At 42.7% G+C, this 26,583-nt stretch overlaps 1 protein-coding gene across 2 annotated transcripts in view; it reads right to left on the reverse strand.

Annotated features, from left to right (window-relative positions):
* The window catches only part of LOC115114580 (rho-associated protein kinase 1-like), a 64,716-nt gene extending 38,672 nt beyond the window's left edge, over positions 1–26,044 (reverse strand). Inside the window, exon 1 of one of the 2 annotated variants that reach the window (XM_065013503.1) lies at positions 25,129–26,044. In XM_065013503.1, the coding sequence (XP_064869575.1) occupies positions 25,129–25,221 (93 nt within the window). In that variant the 5' untranslated portion in view covers positions 25,222–26,044. The remainder of the gene's footprint in view (positions 1–25,128) is intronic. The other variant, XM_029642952.2, reaches the window with a different exon arrangement.
* Between the last annotated feature and the right edge of the window lie 539 nt (positions 26,045–26,583).

A 26,583-nucleotide genomic window follows, 5' to 3' on the forward strand; every position in this document is an offset into this window, starting at 1 on the left:
CTGAAATAACACCTCAGGGAAAGAGATGGAGGAAAGAAAACTAGATATTCAAAGGGGGGCGAGAGTGTAGAGTAAGAAAAATGGGAGAGTTGGCTAGATCAGCCCACCCGTTAGTCATGGCTGAACTGAGGATAGGCATAGATTTCACAGCAGCTCTTCTAAATGGTGGGCTGAGTGTTTCATACAGAGGGGAAAATGGGGCCTTGTATGTGACCATGGTGCAGAGCAGATGAGAAAGCCTATCCCCCTCCTCCTCCCTCCCTGCCGCAGAGAACTCTGGACAGCCGCAGTTCGCATTCCTTAACAGGACTCTACACGTCAGAGTGCTATTTTTAAGTATGTGGCCAAACAAGTTCAACGAAATGCTGAACAAAAATTGTAATTGTACAAAAGTCACTAAGTGAGGCAGGCCCCTTCTTTTCAATGCCAACTGTACTGGTTCAGTTTCTTTACCCTTGGCATGATAGTGTGACAACTCCACCCGTACTGGTTCAGTTTCATTATCCTTTTCACACCATCAAACCAACTCCAACCATACTGGTTCAGTTTCATTACCCTTTTCACACCATCAAACCAACTCCAACCGTACTGGTTCAGTTTCATTACCCTTTTCATGCCATCAAGCCAACTCCAACCATACTGGTTCAGTTTCATTACACTTTCACACCATCAAGCCAACTCCAACCATACTGGTTCAGTTTCCTTACCCTTTTCATGTCATCAGTACTGTTACAGATGTTTATTTTTTCCCAGCTTGATTCTAGACACTATGGTGGATGTGTAACTAAGCCAACACGGTAGAGAACTTGGCTCAGCTCAGTAGTGTGAAAAGGGTATAACAGAGAACCAGAGGTGTGTGGACCCAGCTGCCCTGAGAAGAAACACGCTCAGGACTCCCAGTCTATCTGCTTTCCAAGCACAGGAGGGGAATGGTGCAGCAACTAGTGATAACAAAAAGGCCACTAAAATATGCAGTTGTCACACAACCGATTATGATTTATCAATGCAGATACCAATTATTGGAGGACCAAAAATAGCAGATACCGATTAATCAGTCGATTTTGTATTTATTTATTTGTAATAATGACAATTACAACATTACTGAATGAACACTTATCATAACTTATTATAATACATAAATAAAATCAATTTAGCCTCAAATAAATAATGAAACATGTTCAATTTGGTTTAAATAATGCAAAAACAAAGTGTTGGAGAAGAAAGTAAAAGTGCAATATGTGCCATGTAAGAAAGCTAACGTTTAAGTTCCAAGAAGTTTTAGGTTGTAGTTATAGGAATTATGGGACTATTTCATTAACCTTCGACTATTGGATGTTCTTATAGGCACTTTAGTATTGCCAGTGTAACAGTATAGCTTCCATCCCTCTCCTGGGCTCAAACCAGGAACACAACGACAACAGCTACCCTCGAAGCAGCGTTACCCCTTGCAGAGCAAGGGGAACAACCACTCCAAGTCTCAGAGCGAGTGACATTTGAAGCGCACGCACCCCTCTAACTAGCTAGCCATTTCACATCGGTTACACCAGCCTAATCTCGGGAGTTGATAGGCTTAAAGTCATAAACAGCTGCTGGCAAACGCACAAAAGTGCTGTTTGAATGAATGCTTACGAGCCTGCTGCTGCCTACCATCGCTCAGTCAGACTGCTCTATCAAATCATTGACTTAGTTATAACATGATAACACACAGAAATACGATCCTTAGGTCATTAATATGGTCGATTCTGGAAACTCACCTCGAAAACAAGACGTTTATTCTTTCAGTGAAATACGGAATCGTTCCCTATTTTATCTAACAGGTGGCATCCATAAGCACTAGCGTCTCCTGTGGCGGGCCGGGCGCAGTGCACGCTAGCCAGGTGCACGGTGTTTCCTCCGACGCATTGGTGCGGCTGGCTTCCGGGTTGGATGCGCGCTGTGTTAAGAAGCAGTGCAGCTTGGTTGGGTTGTGTTTCGGAGGACACATTGCTTTCAACCTTAGTCTCTCCCGAGCCCGTACGGGAGTTGTAGGGATGAGACGAGATAGTTACTAACAATTGGATACCACGAAATTGGGGAGAAAAGGGGGTCAAATTTAAAAAATATATATATTTCTTTATTGATTTCATGAACCGTGTTTAAGATAAATATGTTAACATGGGCACTTCTGGGATGCTTATTTGTTTTCGTTGCTTTACTGGGAAGCTTAGCAGAAGTAAATGTGCTCATGTTATTTAGTACAGGGTGAGCTGCACACAGTGGACTTTCTACTAGGACACACCGCCTCAGTGCTAACAGTATACCCCCAGTTCATAGGCACATGATTACTGTTTCCAATGGTTGTAGTACCAGCAGAGGCATTCAGGGCAGTTAGAGGGACATACATGAGGTTACTTACATTGTGTCTACCGACTCCCCTGGTATAATGTACATTTGCTGAAGCATTATGACAACTCAGCGTCACAATGGTAGGGATTAAATGAGCTGGGCTTGGGTCATTGATAAATCATTGTCTGAACGCAGCCTTATGATGCTGTGTAAGGATCCAGGAACGCAAATGATTGGGGTGGATCCCATCCTCCTTATTAAACGTATTTAGTTTCCAAAAGGTATCGAAAAAGTTGAAAGTTACACCCACTGTGTTGCAATAATCACGTAGCCCGTTGTGAAGAGAAAGAATCCTACTAAAGCGTCCAGGGATGGCAGAGGGCCAGATATTATGGGTATTTGATTAGTGTCTAGCAGAGAGTCACTGAGCTCTTTAAAATCCAGTTTCAACTGTTCAGAGCTGACCTTCATAATGTCATTAAAACCCACATGGACTATGATAGAATCAATGTCCTGACGTAGTACATTTTGGAGAAGCTTAGTAATGTAATTTACTCAAACTCCGGGATAGGATATTTGTTTTTGCACGAGGAACGGTCACATTTTTTATCATGGAGCTGCCCAAAATCACAGCTGGCGAGAAGGACACGGAAATCCACCCACTCCCATGCTTCACGGGATTCAGAGAACCCTTTATGGAGGGGCGAGAGGCAGGATAACTTTAGCTACCTCTGTCCCTAAGCAATATGAACGTTTAGTCCCAAATGTTGGCCATTGTAATAATGCCAAACTTACACAAGTGGGAATAAATCGCCCTCCTTCTGCCTCAACATATGCTCTTAGCCGATTGTCTGACCTTCTGTTTAACTATGTTAAATCTGAATTATATATTTTGGGTAATCTTAATCTGGATTTGTTGATGCCAGCTTCTGATAGCTGAAAGATATCTGATTGAGCTGAATCTAGCACCGCTGACAACTGAACCAGCCCGCCCCAAACAAAAACACTCAGAAAACTCCCTTTTGACAAACTCCCCTCATAAGTATACAGCCAAAGGATTTTTGCTAGTGATTTCAGTGACCATTGTCCCGTTGTCTGCATAAGAGATACAAAGCTACCTGAATCTCACCCTCGCATATAACAAAGAGAAATGATAGGAATTTAATTGAACAACAATTCATGTCTAATCTGTGATTGTATGCATGGGGGTGGGGGTTGTCATATCTCTGACTCAGATCAGGCTAGGGCGATATATAAACTAAAAGAAACGCCCTCGCACTGTCAACAGCGTTCATTTTCAGCAAACTTAAGATGTGTTCATATTTGTATGAACATAACAAGATTCAACAACTGAGACAAACTGAACAAGTTCCACAGACATGTGACTAACAGAAATTGAATAATGTGTCCCTGAACAAAGGGGTGTTAAAATCAAAAGTAAGTCAGTATCTGGTGTGGCCACCAGCTGCATTAAGTACTGCAGTGCATCTCCTCCTCATGGACTGCACCAGATTTGCCAGTTCTGGCTGTGAGATTTTACCCACTCTTTCACCAAGGCTCTTGCAAGTTCCCAGACATTTCTGGGGGGGGGAATGGACATAGCCCTCACCCTCCAATCCAACAGGTCCCAGACGTGCTCAATGGGATTGAGATCCGGGCGATTCACTGGCCATGGCAGAACACTGACATTCCGGTCACACACAGAACGAGCAGTATGGCTGGTGGCATTGTCATGCTGGAGGGTCATGAGAGGATGAGCCTGCGGGAAGGGTTCCACATGAGGGAGGAGGAGGTCTTCCCTGCAACGCACAGCATTGAGATTGCCTGCAATGACAACAAGCTAAGTCCGATGATGCTGTGACACACCGCTCCAGACCATGACGGACCCTCCACCTCCAAATTGATCCCGCTCCAGAGTACAGGCCTCGGTGTAACGCTCATTGCTACGACGATAAACGCAAATCCGACCATCACCCCTGGTGAGACAAAACCGCGACTCGTCAGTGAAGAGCACTTTTTGCCAGTCCTGTCTGCTCCAGTGACGGTAGGTTTGTGCCCATTGCCGGTTATATCTGGTGAGGACCTGCCTTACAACAGGCCTACAAGCCCTCAGTCCAGCCTCTCTCAGCCTATTGCGAACAGTCTGAGCACTGATTGAGGAATTGTGCATTCCTGGTGTAACTCGGGCAGTTGTTGCCATCCTGTACCCATCCTGTGCAGGTGTTTTTACACGTGGTCTGCCACTACAAAATGCAGTGAATTGTCCCCAGTGATAAAACACAGTGCTGAGTGATAGTCGGAATCTAAAGGTTTTAAAACAGAGGCTGCTGCATGCATGTAGATTATATCACCATAATCAAGTACTGGGAGAAGCATTGCTTGAACAATCTTCCTTCTACTTTCCAAAGCGAGGTAGGATTCATTTCTAGAAAAGAAACCAATCTGAAATTCTCAGCTTTTTTTCAATTTTAAGAGTACTTATCTTCAATTCAAATACCTAAGTACTTGTAATGGTTTACTTGCTCAATTTAGGCTCCATTCAATGTGCAAATAGGCAGGTCCTCATGGTCAATATTATGAGACCTAGAGGACTACATAAACTTGCCTTTCTTAGCATTTAGCACTAGTTTAAGATCAGTAAGCGATTTTTGATTTGAGTCAAAACCATGCTGAATGTCATGAATGGCCTGCTGTACTGAGGAGGAACAAGAATAAATAACTAATCATCCGCTTAGAGATGAATGTTACAGGTTTATCATACTCATTGTGTCCTGTCTGTCAATGTTCCCTCTAATATTTTTTGGCACTGAGCAAATTTCAGGTCTGCTGAGCGCAAACTTGAACATCGTGAAATGTCGGCGCAACTTCCGGTGTGTGTTTACTGGGAACACTGAGGCTGTACCTGCTTTAAATTGACTGTTACTAACACAAACCAAGTAGGCTACTGTGGCTATTTGATCATTATGCAGACATACCAGAGTGGCATACCATAAAAACAATGGAGGAAATGCTTCACATAACATTTTAACATGAACATAGCAGGTCTATCATTCAGTCTACAGGAACAGCCAATGTGTGGTGTTAAATGTAGGCCTACATTCCACGAGACTTTGGAAATCAAATTGTATGTCAAAATAAAGTACATTCATCTCAAGAAGACAGAACACGTCTCCTTCCTGAGCGGTATGACGGCTGCATGGTCCCATGGTGTTTATACTTGCGTACTATTGTTTGTACAGATGAAAGCGGTACCTTCAGGCATTTGGAAATTGCTCCCAAGGATGAACCAGACTTGTGGAGGTCTACCATTTTTTTTCTGATGTCTGGCTGATTTCTTTTGATTTTCCCATGATGTCAAGCAAAGAGGCACTGAGTTTGAAGGTAGGCCTTGAAATACATCCACAGGTACACCTCCAATTGACTGAAATTATGTCAATTAGCCTATCAGAAGCTTCTAAAGCCATGAAATAATTTTCTGGAATTTTCCACGCTGTTTAAAGGCACAGCCAACTTAGTGTTTGTAAAGTTCTGAGCCACTGGAATTGAGATATAGTGAATTATAAGTAAAATAATCTGTCTGTAAACGATTGTTGGAAAAATTACTTGTGTCATGCACTAAGTATATGTCCTAACCGACTTGCCAAAACTATAGTTTGTTAACAAGAAAATTGTGGAGTGGTTGAAAAACAAGTTATAATGACTCCAACCTAAGTGTTTGTATACTTCCAACTCCAACTGTATGTATGTATGTATGTATGTATGTATGTATGTATGTATGTATGTATGTATGCATGTATGTACACCGCTCAAAAAAATAAAGAGAACACTTAAACAACACAATGTAACTCCAAGTCAATCATACTTCTGTGAAATCAAACTGTCCACTTAGGAAGCAACACTGTTTGACAATAAATTTCACATGCTGTTGTGCAAATGGACTAGACAACATGTGGAAATTACAGGCATTTAGCAAGACACCCCAAATAAAGGAGTGGTTCTGCAGGTGGTGACCAAAGACCACTTCTCAGTTCCTATGCTTCCAGGCTGATGTTTTGGTCACTTTTGAATGCTGGCGGTGCTTTCAATCTAGTGGTAGCATGAGACGGAGTCTACAACCCACACAAGTGGCTCAGGTAGTGCAGCTCATCCAGGATGGCACATCAATGCGAGCTGTGGCAAGAAGGTTTGCTGTGTCTGTCAGCGTAGTGTCCAGAGCATGGAGGCGCTACCAGGAGACAGGCCAGTACATCAGGAGACGTGGAGGAGGCCGTAGGGAGGGCAACAACCCAGCAGCAGGACCGCTACCTCCGCCTTTGTGCAAGGAGGAGCACTGCCAGAGCCCTGCAAAATGACCTCCAGCAGGCCACAAATGTGCATGCGTCTGCTCAAACGGTCAGAAACAGACTCCATGAGGGTGGTACGAGGGCCCGACGTCCACAGGTGGGGGTTGTGCTTAGAGCCCTACACCGTGCAGGACATTTGGCATTTGCCAGAGAACACCAAGATTGGCAAATTCGCCACTGGCGCCCTGTGCTCTTCACAGATGAAAGCAGGATGACACTGAGCACATGTGACAGACGTGACTGTCTGGAGACGCCGTGGAGAACGTTCTGCTGCCTGCAACATCCTCCAGCATGACCGGTTTGGCGGTGGGTCAGTCATGGTGTGGGGTGGCATTTCTTTGGGGGGGCCGCACAGCCCTCCATGTGCTTGCCAGAGGTAGCCTGACTGCCATTAGGTACCGAGATGAGATCCTCAGACCCCTTGTGAGACCATATGCTGGTGCGGTTGGCCCTGGGTTCCTCCTAATGCAAGACCTCATGTGGCTGGAGTGTGTCAGCAGTTCCTGCAAGAGGAAGGCATTGATGCTATGGACTGGCCCGCCCATTCCCCAGACCTGAATCCAATTGAGCACATCTGGGACATCATGTCTCGCTCCATCCACCAACGCCACGTTGCACCACAGACTGTCCAGGGGCTGGCGGATGCTTTAGTCCTGGTCTGGGAGGAGATCCCTCAGGAGACCATCCGCCACCTCATCAGGAGCATGCCCAGGTGTTGTAGGGAGGTCATACAGGCACATGGAGGCCACACACACTACTGAGCCTCATTTTGACTTGTTTTAAGGACATTACATCAAAGTTGGATCAGCCTGTAGTGTGGTTTTCCACTTTAATTTTGAGTGTGACTCCAAATCCAGACCTCCATGGGTTGATAAATTTGATTTCCATTGCTAATTTTTGTGTGATTTTGTTGTCAGGACACATTCAACTATGTAAAGAAAAAAGTATTTAATAAGAATATTTCATTCAGATCTAGGATGTGTTATTTTAGTGTTCCCTTTATTTTTTTGAGCAGTGCATGCATGTCATGGCTCCCAAGTCGCACAGCGATCTAAGCCACTGCATCTCAGTGCAAGAGGCATTACTACAGTCCCTGGTTCGAATACAGGCTGTATCACATCCAACCGTGATTGGGAGTGCCATAGGGCGGGGCACAATTGGCCCAACGTCATCCAGGTTTGGCCGGGGTAGGCCGTGAAAATACTCTTTCAAACAAACGGTCACATTGTACAGAACCATTACGGCCATTAGATGGGCTACATTTTGGCCTTTATAAATATTATTTTGGCCTTTATTCATATTACAAATCGCCCACTGTCGTTTATTTGAAAACAAAATCTCCAAAATATCGTTATATATAGCCTTCCCGCTGTGGACATCAATTTCAGCACTGTTACACGCTGCTCTGCGATAAGCATGGAGAAATGAAAATGTTCAATTATATTCCATGATATTCCTAAGATATATGTGTTGACTGAGTATAAGCAAGTGATGTCTGCTAAATAATCAAGTTATAATAATTATTGCTGGAGAAACCAAAAAAAAAAAAAAAAAAATTATTTACAAATTAGTGAGAATGTCTCCCCATGTTCAAGAATTGCCTTTTTCTTGCTCACTCTAGGTTAAATGAAAATGAAATCTCCAAAATAGTTTATTTTTAAACAAAGCGACTTATTATTTTAAAATTACATAAAAGCCGCTTAGATATTCTCAGTTCTCACAATTCCTAACGGAAAATGCCCCATAGATATTAATTTAGAATATTTTTAGATATACTGTAGGCCTACCATAGGTGAAATGAGTCTCACTAGTTTTGAGTAATGTGCTGTTAAAAGTGGTGTGTCTTATTTAAAGAGCATATTGAAGTTAGAAGCAAAAGGATTTGAAGCAAAAGTCTACAAACTATTTTAGCACCGTTCCGCGCTGCTCTGAGACAAGCATGGGGGGGACTGGTCTTGAAAAATCAGTGAGTTTTATTTTCACAGAATCTCCGTTTGGGTATTGGTTAGACTAGAATTAGAAAATTAGGGTGCAGAAATGTTACACATTTTGTGTAACCTTTTTTTAACTAGGCAAGTCAGTTAAGAACAAATTCTTATTTACAAGGACAGCCTATTCCTTCCACCCCATCAGGGAATTGAACCCCGGTCTCCCGCATTCCCTACCCACACGACATAGGGATACTTTAGCTAAATAGCTCAGTACTGTGCTGCCGACCTTCATGTACAGCACCATATTTTCCGTTCCATCCTAACGGAAACCCAGAGGGTTTTTCGATGTTCTTGGGCAAAAAAAACACTATAATATAAATTAAGTTAATTAAGCAAGTACCAGTGAAAAGTTGACACACCTAGTCATTCCAGGATTTCTCTTCATTTTTTACTATTTTCTACATTGTAGAATAAAAGTGAAGACATCACAACTATGAAATAACACATATGGAATCAGTTAAGAACAAATCATTATTTACAAGGACAGCCTACTCCTTCCTCCCCATCCAAGAATTGAACCCTGGTCTCCCGCATTCTCTAGTAGAGACATGCCCTGCTCTCCCTTATGTGAGGAATTACACACTTTCCCATGTTTACTACAGTTTGTATTGTAGGCTATGTTTACGTGTCAGACTGCACAGTAGCCTACTAAACAAATGCAAGTGGCTTATATCTATGCTTATTATCCAAATGTAAAAACAAATACTGTACAGTACTGCATTTCTTCATGTGTTCGTTAATAAAATAATGATAAAAATACTCTTTAAAATGCAGATGTTGATTTAGTTATGGATCGATCCATTACTAATTACAATGGGAATAAGTATCACTGATTGACAGAAATATTGGAACAAAAGCTGTAAAATGAAGGCATTTTTTTTTTTAATCCTCTTATGCTGTAGCCTACTCCCGACCATCACGTTGTAAACGCCATATTTCCCATTCTATCGGAAACACTGAGGGTTTAGTTTCTCTGAAAATAAATAACATAATACTAATCAAATGAATTAAGATAAATATCATAAAATCAATCCCATATCCCACGTTATTACAAAAAAATGTTTTAAATTCTCAGGTAATGCCAATATGGAAGAAAATCAAATGCTTCTCAAAGATGCCCTCCGGTGGTCAAACTAGCACTAACTTGCATTAACAGAAAAAAAATTACAACTTTTAAAGGAGGAACCACAAAACGACTGTACGCACTACCCTCTGTGGCGCCTGTCGGTTGGAGACCGAGCCGTTGCCATACCAGGCAGTGATGCAACCAGTCAGGATGCTCTCGATGGTGCAGCTGTAGTACTTTGAGGATCCATGCTCTTTCAATCTCCTGAGGAGGAATAGGTTTCGTCGTGTATTTGGTGTATTTGGAACATGATAGTTTGTTTGATGTGGACACCAAGGAACTTGGATGCTCTCGACCGACTCCACAACAGCCCCGTTGATGTTAATGGGGGCCTGTTCGGGCCGCCTTTTCCTATAGTCCACGATCAGCTCCTTTGGCTTGCTCACATTGAGGGAGAAATTGTTGTCCTGGCACCACACTGCCAGTTCTCCGACCTTCTCCCTATAGGCTGTCTAATCATTGTCAGTGATCAGGCCTACCACTGTTGTGTCGTCAGCAACCTTAATGATGGTGTTGGAGTCGTGTTTGGCCACGCAGTTGTAGGTGAACAGGGAGTACAGAAGGGGACTAAGAACACACCCCTGAGGGGCCCCACTGTTGAGGATCAGTGTGGCAGATTTGTTGTTGCCAACCCTTACCACCTGGCAGTGGCCCGTCAAGAAGTCCAGGATCCAGTTGCAGAGGGAGGTGTTAAGTCCCAGAGTCCTTAGCTTAGTGGACACTATGGTGTTGAACGCTGAGCTGTAGTCAATGAACAGCATTCTCACAAAGGTATTCCTTTTGTCCAGGTGGGAAAGGGCAGTGTGGAGTGCAATTGAGATTGCGTCATCTGTTGGGGCGGTATGCGAATTGGAGTGGGTCCAGGGTATCCGGGAGGATGCGGTTGTCAGTCATGACCACCCATTCAAAGCACTTCATGGCTACCAACCTTAGTGCTACGAATCTGTAAATCATTTAGGCAGGTTACCTTCGCTTTCTTGGGCACATGGACTATGGTGGTCTGCTTGAAACGTGGGATTACAGACTAGTTCAGGAAGAGGTTGAAAATGTCGGTCAAGATACTTCCCAGTTGGTCCGAGCATACACCGAGTACACATCCTGGTAATCCGTCCGCGGTCTTGTGGATGTTGACCTGTTTAAAAGGTCTTGCTCACATTGTCTACGGAGAGCGTGATCACACAGTCATCTGGAACAGCTGGTGCTCTCATGCATGTTTCGGTGTTGCTTGCCTCGATGAGAGCATAAAAAGGCATTTAGCCATGCCACATCCGACGAGCGTCAGAGCTGTGTAGTTGTATTCAATCGTAGTCCTGTATTGATGCGTTACCTGTTTGATGGTTTGATGGTTCGTCTGAGGGCATAGCATCAACTGTTTGGAGCAGCAGGTAGCCTAGTGGTTAGAGCATTGGGCCAGTAACCAAAAGGTTGCTTGATCGAATCCCCGAGCTGACAACATAAAAATCTGTTGTTCTGCCCCTGAATATATATATATATATTTTTTTTAAATCGGCCAAATCGGTGTCCAAAAATATCGATTTCCGATTGTTATGAAAACTTGAAATCGTCCATTCCGATTAATCGGTCGACCTCTAGTATCAAATGCCTTCGTCAGTAAACAAGGCAGCACAATGATTTTTATGGTCTAAACAATATAGCACATCATCGAAGACAAGCGTAGCTGCTGAAACAGTGCTACGTCCAGGTCGAAAACCAGATTGGTGCTCATTAAGAATATAATGAGAAGCGCTATGCTGAGAGTTGGCCAGGGACTCTAAAACTTTGCCATGGCTAGATGGCTTGAAAATTGGACAGTAGTTAACCAAGCCACAAGGGTCTCCTCCTTTGTGTAGGGGGGGGGGCTCGTGACGATTTCCAGATCTTAGGGATAACCTCAGGAACAAGTGTCAAGTTAAAAATATAGGTTAATGATTCTGCAATAAGTGACCATCTTAAAACAAACAATTCTGTATGTCAGCTCAGTAGAGTTGAGCAAAGAAGCAAAACAATGTAGGATCAAGGGCTCGGTGACATGGCCAAAAAATAAAATAATCAAGATGATTTTTTATGTATGGGAGATTCACTATCTCTTCGTAAAGAATATATTATAACAAAATAAGCTTTGTTGCACAATTAAAGGTCAATACACTGCATTTCAAACACTCGTTAATAATCAAATTATACCTAGGCTAAATATAAGCCCTCAACCATAAGACCCACTAATCATTTTATTATTTTATCAAAATAGTTTAACCTTTTTTTTGTGCAATAATCACTGATCTAGCTCTGCCATTTCCTGGTTGCTAAAATTTGCGTAATATCTTTGTTTGTGAAAAAACAAGTATAGAAAATTATTGTACAATCTAAACTAGAGGTCGACCGATTAATAGGAATAGCCAATTAATTAGGACCAATTTCAAGTTTTCAATAAAATCGGCCCGATTAATCGGTAGCAACTTTTTTTTTGGTCCTCCAATAAATCGGTTATTTGCGTTGAAAAATCATAATCGGTTGACCTCTAATCTAAACTGCTGTGAAATTTTCCTTAACCAAAAATATTGTATTCTCACCTGTTTGAAGCTGGTGTACAAACCTCAAAGTAAGACGCAAAAATGCATCTTAAAAACGGAAAGCATAGAAATAGCGCACATAGAACCCATCCACTTTCTTAGACTTGCCTTCAATGAGAATGACAGATCTAAAACTCCCATTTCTGTGATTTTAGTCAGGTCATCCCAAAAAGTTACATATTGCAGCTTTTAAAGTCTAGCCAACTTGGATCTATTTGCATTCTAACAAGGTTGAACTGTTATGAATGCACACTCCTGTCAATCTCCAACTGTTTTAACACAGCCTGTTCACTTTGTTAAGATGTCGAAATGAGTAGCCTACCTGGATAAGAAGCTTATTTCTCAAAATGAGAACGTGTTGCCAATTCCTTATATACACATTGCCTTCAAAAAGTATTCATACCCCTTGACTTATTCCACATTTTGTTGATACAGCCTGAATTCAAAATGGACTAAATGTTTGTTCTCACCTATCTACACAATACCCTTCAATGACAGTAAAAACATGTTTATAGAAAAATGTGCTAATTTATTGAGAACGAAATACAGATATCTAATTAACGTAAGTATTCACAACCCTGAGCCAATACATGTTAGAACCACCCTTGGCAGGGATTACAGCTGTGAGTCTTTCTGGGTTAATCTCTAAGAGCTTTGCACACCTGGATAGAACAATATTAGCACTTTATTCTTAAATCTTTCTTCAAGCTCTCAAGTTGGTTGTTGATCATTGCTAGACAACCATTTTCAAGTCTTGCAATAGAGTTAAGCTGCTTTCAGGCAAAACTGTAACTAGGCCAATGGCATCTTGGTAAGCAACTCGTGTATATTTGTGTTTTAGGTTATTGTCCTGCTGAAAGGTGAATGTCTCCCAGTGTCTGCTGGAAAACAGATGAAACAAGGTATTCTTCTAGGATTTTGCCTGTGCTTAGCTCTGTTACGTTTCTTCTTATTCTATAAAAAAAATGAAAATCCCTTGTCCCTGCAGATGAAAAGCATACCCATAACATGATGCAGCCACCACCATTCCTTTAAATATGAAGAGTAGCACTCATTGACGTATTATGTTGAATTTGCCACAAACATAACACTTTGTATTGAGGACAAAGTTCATTACTTTGCCACATTTGTTGCAGTTTTACTTTAGTGCCTTGTTGCAAACAGGATGCATGTTTGGGAAATGTTTATTCTGTACATGCTTCCTCCTTTTCACCCTGTCATTTAGGTTAGTATTGTGGAGTAACTCCATCCTCACTTTTCTCCCATCACAGCAATTCAACTCTGACGGTTGGCTTCATGGTGAAATCCCTGAGGGGTTTCCTTCCTCTCTGGCAACTGAGATAGGAGGACCCCTGTATATCTGTAGTGACTGCGTGTATTGATACACCATCCAGAGTGAAATGAATAACTTCACCATTCTGAGGGATATTCAATGTAGGCTTTTTTTTATTTTCATCTACCAATAGGTAACCTTTGCAAGGCATTGGAAAACCTCCCTGGTTTTTGTGGTTGAATCTGTGTTTGACATTCACTGCTCGACTGAGTGACCTTACAGATAATATGTGTTGGGGTACAGAGATAAGGTAGTCATTCAAAAGTCATGTTAAACACTACTATCCATACAACTTATTATGCGACTTGTTAAGGAAATGTTTACTCCTGAACTTATTTAGGCTTGCCATAACAATGGGGTTGAATTATTATTGATCCAAAACGTTGCAGCTTAAATTTAAGAATTTGTTTTAAAAAAAAGTAAAAAAATGTTACCTTCACTTAACTTTTGTGTAGGTCAGTGACAAAAATGTAAATTTCATATTTTGACCACTACACAACAAAATGTGGAAAAAATCTACAGGTGTGAATACTTTCTGAAGACACTGCACAAGTTAATGTGTATTATTATGCTCATTGCACATGAAGAAAACAGACTAGACCCGCTAGCACCAGTCTTTGGCTAAAATTATGATAGTGGTACTGCAATGCCGTGTGTGGCAGAAAGTGAGCATTAATTTCCCACACGTTCATTAACTCCCATCTTAGTAGGGTCTGCTCAGTTGTACATTTTTAGGAGTTGTGACATAAAAAGGGTATCATTACAATGGTTAATTTCTCCTCTATTACAGTAAAAACCTGAAATGCAAAATGGCAAGATAAAACTGCTCGTTGACAAATAGGAAGATGATCTTTCGTCTTTGTTGTGAGTGGCAGGGGGAGGGGCTTGGTGTCGGTGTGAGAGTGGGAATGTGCACAGCACAGAAGGAGTGACGGACAAGAAAATTGCGTGCTGAAACAGAAATGAGACTAAACAAATGAATTCTAAACTCAGTATAAAAAAGAAACGTCCCTTTTTCAGGACCCTGTCTTTCAAAGATAATTCGTAAAAATCCAAATAACTTTGCAGATCTTAATTTTAAAGGGTTTAAACACTGTTTCCCATGCTTGTTCAATGAACCATAAACAATTAATGAACGTGCACCTGTGGAACGGTCGTCAAGACACTAACAGCTTACAGACAGTAGGCAATTAAGGTCACAGTTATGAAAACTTTGGACACTAAAGAGGCCTTTCTACGGACTCTGGAAAACACCAAAAGAAAGATGCCCAGGTTCCCTGCTCATCTGCGTGACCATGCCTTAGGCATGCTGCAAGGAGGCATGAGGACTGCAGATGTGGCAGGGCAATAAATTGTAATGTCTGTACTGTGAGACGCCTAAGACAGCGCTACAGGGAGACAGGACAGACAGCTGATTGTCCTCACAGTGGAAGACCACGTGTAACACCTGCACAGGATCGGTACATCCAAACATCATACCTGCGGGACAGGTACAGGATGGCAACAACTGCACGAGTTACACCAGGAATGTACAATCCCTCCATCATTGCACAGACTGTCCACAATAGGCTGAGAGGCGCTGGACTGAGAGCTTGTAGGCCTGTTGTAAGGCAGGTCCTCACCAGACATCACCGGCAACAACGTCGCCTATGGGCATAAACCCACCGTCGCTGGACCAGACAGGACTGGCAAAAAATGTACTTCACTGACGAGTCGCGGTTTTGTCTCACCAGGGGTGATGGTCGGATTCGTGTTTATCGAGGCCTGTACTCTGGTACGGATTCGATTTGGAGGTGGAGGGTCCGTCACAGCATCATTGGATTGAGCTTGTTGTCAATGCAGGCAATCTCAACGCTGTGCGTTACAGGGAAGACATCCTCCTCCCTCATGTGGTACCCTTCCTGCAGGCTCATCCTGACATGACCCTCCAGCATGACAATTCCACCAGCCATACTGCTCGTTCTGTGTGTGATTTCCTGCAAGGCGGGAATGTCAGCCTTCTGCTATGGCCAGCGAAGAGCCCGGATCTCAATCCCATTGAGCACATCTGGGACCTGTTGGATCGGAGGGTGAGGGCTAGGGCCATTCTCCCCAGAAATGTCTGGGAACTTGCAGGTGCCTTGGTGGAAGAGTGGGTTAACATTTCACAGCAAGAACTGGCAAATCTGGTGCAGTCCATGAGGAGGAGATGCACTGCAGTACTTAATGCAGCTGGTGGCCACACCAGATACTGACTTTACTTTTGATTTTGACACCCCTTTGTTCAGGGACACATTATTCCATTTCTGTTAGTCACATGTCTGCAACTTGTTCAGTTTATGTCTCAGTTGTTGAATCTTGTTAAGTTTGCTGAAAATAAACGCAGTTGACAGTGAGAGGATGTTTATTTTTTTGCTGATAGACATTTTCAGAACCGCTCTCTGGACTGGCTGGTTCCGGAGGTCCCGCTGGTCTCCACTGACCTGGGGAAAATTTATTTTAGTTTTTATGCCCCCAGCTCATGGAATAGCCTTTAGGCCACCTTGAAATTAGACTCACTGGTCTCCCATTGGACAGTTAAGATGGAGTTTAAGGGAGGTGATATGTGAGAGTTGTTTTGATTAATCTTGTATTGAGATCTTACATTATGAGTATTAAATTGTGTATGTTCACATGGCTCGCTTGTAAATGAGATCCTGATGTCAATGGTGAACCCACAATGTATAAAAAAAAATAGGTCAGTAAAATATTAAGCATCCAAGATAAATCAACCCTACCAGATAGTGCTGTGGCGGTCAAGAAATGTCCTCATATATAGGCCTATGCATAAGCTTGAATGTGCGTATGGGTGTTACACATGTAATGTCTTAAATGCATTGAATAAATCTCCTTAGAAAGCGGTCCATTACATTGTGTTTGGCTTTGAAACAATGATCATGTTTTACCACTCAGTTTCAACAAGTGAATTTCTTCAAAATTGAGCACCACGGTAAGGTCTGAAAATGTAGCCTAATGGTGAGTTTGAAAGCAAGATACTGATTTGATAAGAGATTGATGTTTTGATTGCATTTGTGTTGAAGTAAGAGTGGTTAGAGGGGTAATAGAGCACTGAGTACCAGGCCATTAGCGACCTGATGGTAGTACCCAATTTGCGAAAGACTAACTCATGTCCAGAGTGCATAAGAAGAGACTACCGTGACTCAACGGTCATGTGGATTTTGACTGCGGTCATGACTCATGACTTCCGATGTGGCTGTAATACAGTCACCACAACAACCATAGTCTCTGATACAATCTAGTGGAGAGAAACTGTTGAATCCAATCAGGCATGAGGACATGACAAAACTAAATTTTATTCATAACAGGCCTGCCAACTGATACGCATGGCATTGTTGCTTGATACATTCAGCCAAGTAAAAACAGAAATCCTGTACTAGGCTAGGGTTAATTAATTAATAGACTATGCCTATATGACTCGTAGAAAGTAGGCCTAGCTCAATAGCCAGAGCCATCTGTAGCCTATAGCCTTAATATAGCTCTAATGACTAGCCAAGCCTATCCCCCTCATTTTCAAACTTTGCTATGGACACAGCCAAACCTCCACTTTACTCCCCTACTGCAGTGCACAGTGGTAAATTTGCAGCGGTAAATTCTTTAAATGTCAGTTTACAGACCCTAAAAGTAAAAATATATATATATTTAAAAAATTGTAATGATAGGCTATGTAGTCTATAGTTTAACTATAAAACATTTGTGAGCATACATTCTAGGGGAAAGCTTATTCATCGTTCTATAGTCCTAAACCTGTCAATCAACTGATGAACGCATCCTTGCCTACTGCACGCTGCCTATTAATAAAAGGTGTGTTTGTCATACTGACAACTGCAAATAGGCTACATATTAACTCTTAAATGTGAATTCAACAACGCTGTTTAGCCTGCGCATCTTTTACAGTTTGTCAACATTGCCTTGTTACTCAAGTGGTTTGCAAGTGATTTCCATTTTTCAAATAGTTGTCAATTCCGTCGCGTCTTTTTCATTGTTCTCATCTCCGTCTGTCCTGTGCAACTACTTGCAATGAATCAGTGCAACAATGTTATCATAACCAGCTAAAAGTGATCACACCAACAGTTCATTTGACCTATGCATCCTCTAGGTTATCTCTGGGGTGAGGTCAGGAGTCCTGGCAAGGTAAGGCCTTGAGAAATCCAGGGCTCTATATATATGTATATAAATATATAAATCAGCATCGGCTTTTTTTGTCCTCCAATAAATCGGTATTGAAAACTCTTAATCGGTTGACCTCTAGTTTCTATGGTGACCAGAGAGCTGAGATAAGGCGGAGCTTTACCTAGCAAAGAATTATAGATGACCTGGAGCCAGTGGGTTTGGTGACGAGTATGTAGCGAGGACCAGCCAACGAGAGCATACAGGTCACAGTGGTATGTAGTATATGGGCCTTTAGTGACCAAATGGATGGCACTGTGATAGACTACATCCGATTTGCTGAGTACAGTGTTGGAGGCTAATTTGTAAATGATATGGCCAAAGTGAAGGATCGGTAGGATAGTCAGTTTTACGAGGGTATGTTTGGCAGCATGAGTGAAGGAGGCTTCATTGCGAAATAGGAAGACGATTCTAGATTTAATTTTGGATTGGAGATGCTTAATGTGAGTCTGGAAGGAGAGTTACAGTCCAGCCAGACACCTAGGTATTTATAGTTGTCCACAAGTCAGAACCGTCCAGAGTAGTGATGGTAGTCGGGCAGACGGGTGCGGGCAGCAATCGGTTGAAGAGCATGGATTTAGTTAAACTATCACTTAAGAGCAGTTGGAGGCCACGGAAGGAGTGTTCTTTGGCGTTGAAGCTCATTTGGAGGCTTGTTAACACAGTGTCCAAAGGGCCAGAAGTATACAGAATGGTGTTGTCTGCGTAGAGGTGGATCAGATAATCAACAGCAGCAACAGCGACATCATTGATATATACAGAGAAAATAGTCGGCCCAAGAATTGAACCCTTGTGGCACCCCCATAGAGACTGCCAGAGGTCTGGACAACAGGCACTCCGATTTGACACTGAATTCATTCAGAGAAGTAGTTGGTGAACCAGGCGAGGCAGTCCTTTGAGAAACCAAGGCTGTTGAGTAGGCCGATAAGAACACAGTGATTGACAGAGTCAAAAGCCTTGGCCAGGTCGATGAAGACGGTTGCACAGTACTGTCTTTCATCAATGGCGGTTATAACATCGTTTAGGACCTTGAGCGTGGCTGAGGTGCACCCATGACCAGCTCGGAAACCAGATTGCATTGCGGAGAAGGTACGGTGGGATTCGAAATGGTCAGAAATCGGTTTGTTCACTTGGCTTTTGAAGACTTTAGAAAGGCAGGGCAGGCCTCCCGGGTGGCAGTGGTTAAGGGCGCTGTACTGCAGCGCCAGCTGTGCCATCAGAGCCCCTGGGTTCGCGCCCAGGCTCTGTCGTAACCGTCCGCGACCGGGAGGTCCGTGGGGCGACGCACAATTGGCCTAGCGTCGTCCGGGTTGGGGAGGGATTGGTCGGTAGGGATGTCCTTGTCTCATCGCGCACCAGCGACTCCTGTGGCGGGCCGGGCGCAGTGCGTGCGAACCAAGGTTGCCAGGTGCACAGTGTTTCCTCCGACACATTGGTGCGGCTGGATTCCGGGTTGGATGCGCGCTGTGTTAAGAAGCAGTGCGGCTTGGTTGGGTTGTGTATCGGAGGACACATGACTTTCAACCTTCGTCTCTCCCGAGCCCGTACGGGAGTTGTAGCGATGAGACAAGATAGTAGCTACTACAACAATTTGATACCACGAAATTGGGGAGAAAAAGGGGGTAAAAATAAATAAAAAATAAAATAAAAAAAGCCAGGGCAGGATGGATATAGGTCTGTAACAGACAATGAATGAAAATGCCAGGGAGGAGTTATTGTGACAGGGTAAGAACAACAGTTGTGTTTCCTAGGGGACACTAATCTTTAGATACATGTTTCTTCTTAGCTACTTCATGCATCTAACATATTCTTGCTATGCGTATTCAACTTTAAATTTAGAAGATACTGTTGCACAAACATGCTGATTTAGGTTTATACAGTCACTGGCATTATGAGGCTGTATACTGTCATGCGCTTGCTCTTACTCAGTACATTTATTAGCTAGCGATTAGCATTAGCAGCTAACAAGATTTAGAAACAACTTGCTAAGACAGAGTAGCTGTTTTCAGATGTAAGGAACACAAGCTAATAGTGTAATTATAGAATGCTAGATTTATATTAAAAAGCAAAGTGACAACTGCATCATTGTCATCAACATTGTCCATGCAGACTGAACGCAAGTGTCTCGTGGTCGAAGAACAACGAATGTGCTCCCTGAGTGACAGGAGACGGGATAGGTCTGTGTGGAAAGCGGCGTGGAGAGAGTGTGGCGAGATTGGAGAGAGATGACTCAAGTTGCGAACTATAAAAATGGATGGTACACACTGCGTATCACATTTAACAAACCAAACATTCAAATACCGTTATAGAAAGTAAAAACCCAAATCGGTTTGTGGATCAATACCGGTATATCGCAAAGAACGGTATACCGCCCAGCCCGTCCCATTTTCTTTCTTTTTTTTACTATTTAAGGAACTCAGTCAGGCTTTAAACTTACTCTTGAAAGTTGCAATATATATATATTATTTTATCCTCACTCAAATATCACACGAACACATTAAACATGGCAACATGAATAAAATTGCAAGAAAATATGCTTTAAAACTGCAATATGTTCTTTGCACCCCATGACAAAATGTGTAGAATTGCAGGAAATAAGCCTTAAATGTGCAAAATTCTGAACAGTGCTTGAGCCCATAGAAATAGTCATGGCGCGTGCGAAGAAGGTGCATGGGATGTTCCTCAATGCTGGAAGGGGGACCCTGAATGGAGATGAGAGGCCAGCATTGCAGCCTTCTAACTCACTGCCTTTTTACAGCTTTCTGCTGATGCAGGAGAGTGAGAGTGACAAGTATCCATCCATAGGATTATTAAATAAAATGACAAATAGCACTCTATTAATGAAAAATACACTTATAATTGCACGACTACACCCCCCAAAAAACGGCATTAAAAAAAAACTGACATAACATGACATTTATATTAAACTGAAGGGTAGAAAAATCCAGTGGAGGACAACCTCTTTCCAGACATTTCAGATGGAGTTTAAGTTTCCATGGCGACTCAACCACATCTTCCTTCTCTAAAATGCCAACAATGGGCACTGTGGGCAAGGCCAGGCGGAGAAGCCTTACTTCTCATTTCCATTTCCCAAATAAGAGCAATACAGATGGTCAGTTCACAATGCACAATCTGATTAGGAAGTAAGTAAAGCCATCCAACTGCACCACAGAACAGTGCCAATGGCCGGCTCTCTCAGTCTGCAACTCATACTAAAGCAATACTAGACCCATTTACAAAAATGTCTAACTGCCATGCTTTTTGCATACTTCATTTTTTTCTGCAATGCATTGTCGATGGCTGAAAAATCCAACTAATGGGCATGGCTAGGACAATTCCCTGCATACAGTGCCATGGGGATGTAGGCCAGAACTTTGGAAAATTCTGCCTGACAATCAACAAGACCCATCAGAGAGCCGAGTCAGACTGTCCTCAATGCCAGAAAAAAAAAAAGAGTGAGTAACAGTTCATAATATCTACAGACAGGAAATCCAACTTACCTAGAAAGACCGCATTTCTAACAAGATTCGTGGATAAATGGCAATGACAGTGAACCCAGGCATGGCGAACCGGGGCATTCCATTTCCTTATGAGGCCCCAGTGAGTCGTACTGGCTGTCAAAAAGGCTTTCACGTCAAAATATAATTGAGTCATTCCAACAGAGAGAGGTGCACCACTCACATGTCTCTTAGTACTGACTGAGCCCTGGATTCTCAAGGCAAATTAAACTCAGCCATGGCTGCCTGCCTTACCTTGCCAGGACTCCTGACCTCACCCCAGAGATAACCTAGCAAGCATAAACCAACTTATTAAACATTGACATGCAGCTCAATTCAGACAAGCTCTGCTGACTGACTGGCTCTACTGAGCACAGCCAGGGCAGGCAGGGGGAGATTCATTGGTTAGTGGGATTAAAAGTAAAATAATGATGGTAAAGAGGAAAAGATTAAATGGATAGAAAAAAGAAAAAAACACAGGAGGCAGTGACGTTAAAGGAAATGAATCACGGAAGGAGGTTGGGTTGCCCATTTATTAAAGTGCCTGGGACTGGATCATTTTAGTCTGCATTCCTGCACATGATCAGTCAGTTCAGGGGGAATGTTATGTGTTGCAATGAATAGCTGGGCATATTGTTGTTCTAATAGGCAGGCGAATAGCTAAGGCGTGCAGTTTAGAGTTTACAACTGACAGTCACAGCACTGGCCTGGACCATTCTGACAAAGCTGTGCACAGATGCAATGCGGACTCAACTTTTACCACCAATACGTCCATATTTCTCCTCAACGGCATGCCGTTCATCTTTGGGGGCTAAGATAGCTGTGGTGTTAACGTCCATCTATTAAGCAAGTAGCCAGATTCACAAGGAACTTTAGCACCTGAATTATCAGTGCAGGGAGGGGGCACTGATCATAAACACCTATAGCCTCAACTTTCTTGATTTCCATTGCACGACCACCGCCAGTAAACATACCTAAAACTCATGAGACATTTTTTGACCAAAATGTGTGATCCACCCATACAAAGTAAATTTCATACACTCAGTCTTAGCTCAAGGAAGAGGCCAAAAATACATCTAGGCTAGGGAGCCAAATGTGCCAAGTGTCAAATAAACAACAAAGACTGAGCTATGCCAGGAAGTCTTTCCATCTCAAAACAAAGGTCCATATCAGGCAAGTTCAAACAGATTAATCCAGCCATCCCATCCAGACTTGGATTTAACAAAAATGTGATCAAAACCAAGGAGACCAACTAGCAATTATGAATGAAATAGGCTTCTATTCAAGGATTTCCTGGACAAAGGGAATTTTTCTAAACTAAGTCTGTGTGAGCAATCAAAAGCCCTATGGAAAAACAAACATAGACAATAGCAGCCCCCTTTAATGTCAGTGAGCTTTCCCTTCACAATGCCAAGAATTCTGGTTGTGCAGAGGCTCTCAGGAGCAGGAGCCTGCCTGGAGCTGAGCGATGCAGGGCGGGCAGTGTTACAGATATGGCCCTCTCTCTCTCTCCAAGAGAAATTACTTCGGGAGAAGATAAGAATGACTGGAACACAGCATCTGAGTGATAGGCCACCCCTGAGTGGAGGATGCAGGCCAAATGTCACAGCAAAACACAGCCTACAACAGGCAAAAGAACAACTGCATAACTTATTTTGGCCAAGGCAGTGGCAAACTAGCCTGGTTGCTAGTCTTGCTGAGCACTTCGCAACATTTGGCATGGCAGTTCCATAAGGAGTTGGCAAGAGAGCAGATAGACTGGCACCCCAGACCCCACCCAGGCTAATGGAAAACCAATGCAATCCCAAGTCAAATCTGATTAGAGATACAACAACCATAGCAGCCTAAGTAAAACACTTCCATTGTGCATTTTGATAGAACCGATTATCCAGAGCATAGCAGCCAAACATGTTGGAAACTGCTTTATGAGTTAAATGTCCCGATACAAAGAAAGGCTCTTTCGGAAACACGAGTCTACATTCAACATCATTTTGGTTTATGGGTATTTAGAGAACACACCCATCTAGCTACCTCAGAGCAGAGGCTGGGCAAGCAGCTCTGACTCTTTCCAGGCGCAGGCCGCACATACATAATGGCTTTGGGACACACAGGGGACACCAGGCCAGTCAAAGACAAGAGGTTATTTGATTAGCATGGAATTTTATTAAGCTGTGGGTGGAGTAGCATGGTGGTGGAGAGGGGGCTGAAGCAAAGGCTTCCATTCATTGATCAGGAGATTGCAACTAGGAGGAAAAGAGGAACAACACCCTTGTGTGTAGCTGCCCTTGGCCTGCGCTGCGGTACAGTCCACACAGCTTTTTGCCATTAAAAGTCAGAGGAGAGCCGGAGCATGTGCATTAGGTGAGTTGAATTGCCTTGCCTTGCCTTTCTCTGTGGCAGACAGGCAGGGAGGTCAGGGAGACTAAACTGATCTTGTTTAAGAGTCAGAGTTTGTTACATATAAAAATAACAGTGAACTAAAGGTAGGTGGGGGTGGGTAGGGCTACAGGAAAACCTTCCTCCCAGTGAGTGGATGATTTGAATGCTCCCTTTATCATCAGTGAATGAAGCACCATTTTCAGTGTAAGGGAAATTCAATCATGCTTTGTCTCAGTCACTGTCATCTCTCCCACAATTAATACCCTAAGACAGAGGCCCATATTGGCATGAGATGCTGTATGAATAGGCTACATAAATAGCAAACCTCCGTCATTTAAAAATTTGCATCATTGATACAGTAGAGCCTGTGAAGGTATTTCTCTGAGGTTTAGCACGTGGCAGTCTGATACGAGTCAGTGATGAGTCGAGTGTGAGAGACAGGAAATCGTCAGGGTTGGCAGACTAGAGCAGGTTAACTGATGCAGCTGGGATGGCAGGTTAGAACAGGCCTGATGCATACTGTAGCTTACACTTCAGAGGATATATAACAAAATATATACTTTTCGTGTATACTCTACAAAGAGTGTCCTCTAGTAATGCCCATTATACAACAAAGGAGGCCATCAAGCAGGCAGCACCGAACCCTGTATCATTTGCTCCACTGTCGGCCCTTTAAATCTTCAAATGGAAAATTAATTAATGAACAAATATATCCGTGACTTGTGTCACTGCAGGTTACACTTAGGTTTACGACTTCACCTTGAGACATTAATTTCCTTTTCTGGTTCTATGCACTATGATTGACTGACTATCTTCATGGAAACAACTAAATTATACAGTGTAACGTTGCCTTTCTGTCTTACTATGTAGTCTGCAAAATAGGGTCAAACAGGACAATATAGCAACTTCAACAGTGTTGATGGTTTGAAAATAGGCAATTGTAATTATAACAAGAATGAGAAATTAAACTTTGTTGATTAATAATTATTTAGTCATGTTCTAGCTAGCATAGATGCCCTAGCTAACTAGAGTAACGCTATATGACTTATCATCGCTGTTTTGGATGCCACTTGTTCAGCTTGCTAGCCAGTTAAACGTTAGTTAACTACCCACTAGTTAAGTAGTTAGCTAATCTTCAAGATGTCGACTGGCTACCAAATATAGCCTACATACAGCTAGTTATTCGTATAACGTTAGCTAGTTGCCGTTAATAACAAATCAGGTAGTTAGCAAGTTGATTAGTTAGGTTAAATAGTACGTTAATTTAAACAAACCACAAACTTAGCTAGCATGCGTATGTTAGTTAGCTAGCATTAGCCAACAAGCCAAGTTCATTGTCAGGCTAGCTAACAGTAACTTACCAAAAGGCAATCCGTGTTTATTTCCGACTTCGGGTCCTTCAACATGGCATCGATTTTCTCAAAACGAGCCTCCAAACTTTCTCCAGCAGACATTGTTGCAGTTAAGTAGAGTTCCACGCCGGTGTTACAATTAAAATGAATTAATCTAACTATAGGGCTAGTTAGCTAGCCCAATGTTCTTCCCTTCGCGTGAACTCAGTCACGCTAGCTACAATTCCGTAGAACCCGCAGTTTGAATCAAAGAAACGTGTTTCTTCTCGTTTTTTCACAGACGATGACACATTTGATATTCAAAAGCCACATTTTAAGAGAAAAAGGTTTCACCAGCTCAGATTACGAAGACAACTTCAACTATTCAAAATAAGATAACTGCATCGACGACAGATTAGTCGGCGACCACAGGATGCAGCAGCGGAGTTGTGCAGGACTTTAAAATATAACTATACATCCAAAATCAATTTATAGAAATTAAACATTGTTTTTTAAATCCGGCGATATAAATCCGGCGTTGCAAACTAGCCACATTACTCCAGGCCTGTCCATCAGTGCCAGACCCTTGCAAAAAAAAAAGTAAAATGAGTCTGACAGCTGCAAAGTAGAAGTGGCGAGAAGAAGAAAAAAAACTTTGCTTCCAAATTTCGATCAGTTTAAACCACGGTCTTGTTAAAACATTTCATTTTACTGTCCTTTCGTAGTAAATATCACATGGTCATCGGCCATTGATGTTGACCAATACAGACGAAAATCGTGCTGGTTCTACATAGATACATCGGCTTTTGATGTGTGTTTTTTTTTTTTTAATAGACTATGCCCGATTTTCTCCCACTGCCTGACCAACATGTCCGCCTTCCTGTTCAAACACCCGAGAAGCAACTTTGAAATGTCAAGCACTGCGCATGAGCCACATTTGAAGCGCGTTCAAGGAGTTCACAGGCTGTGTTGTTGAGCACGCAATCGTGATGATGACAAAGGTCGCGTTCCACTGCTTTCTGGGGATTTTCATATAACACGATAATTCGGATAGCCACTCAGGCTTCGCCCTTACTGGGCGTGAGCAAGCTAGCAAGTAGGCTATGTAGTGCTTCGTATCAACGGCCAATCCAGTAGGGTCTGGAAGGTAATGGTGAGCTCCCTCGCCCATACCTGAATCACCCAACTGTCCCCCTGTCCACTTCACTTCCCTCCATTGCACTCAAAATGAATAGGGCTCTGTAATGTCATCGCCCCCATCACGTTATGTGGAAACGCAATTACCGTACATTTTAACCAAAGATCTTTAATAACTAAACCAAGATCGACCATAACCCGTCGTTTCAAATGAGTCATAGTGGGCGGAGCATGCAAGGAGGTGGGCAGAGCCAAGCACAAGCTAGCGAGATCCTATTGGCACGTTCTAGCATTATTTGCATATTTATGTTATGGAAAGCCTACTCTGTGAAGTGCATGTGTGCAATA

This window comes from Oncorhynchus nerka, linkage group LG9b (assembly GCF_034236695.1).
Source record: "Oncorhynchus nerka isolate Pitt River linkage group LG9b, Oner_Uvic_2.0, whole genome shotgun sequence".
In the NCBI taxonomy this organism is placed as follows: Eukaryota; Metazoa; Chordata; class Actinopteri; order Salmoniformes; family Salmonidae; genus Oncorhynchus; species Oncorhynchus nerka.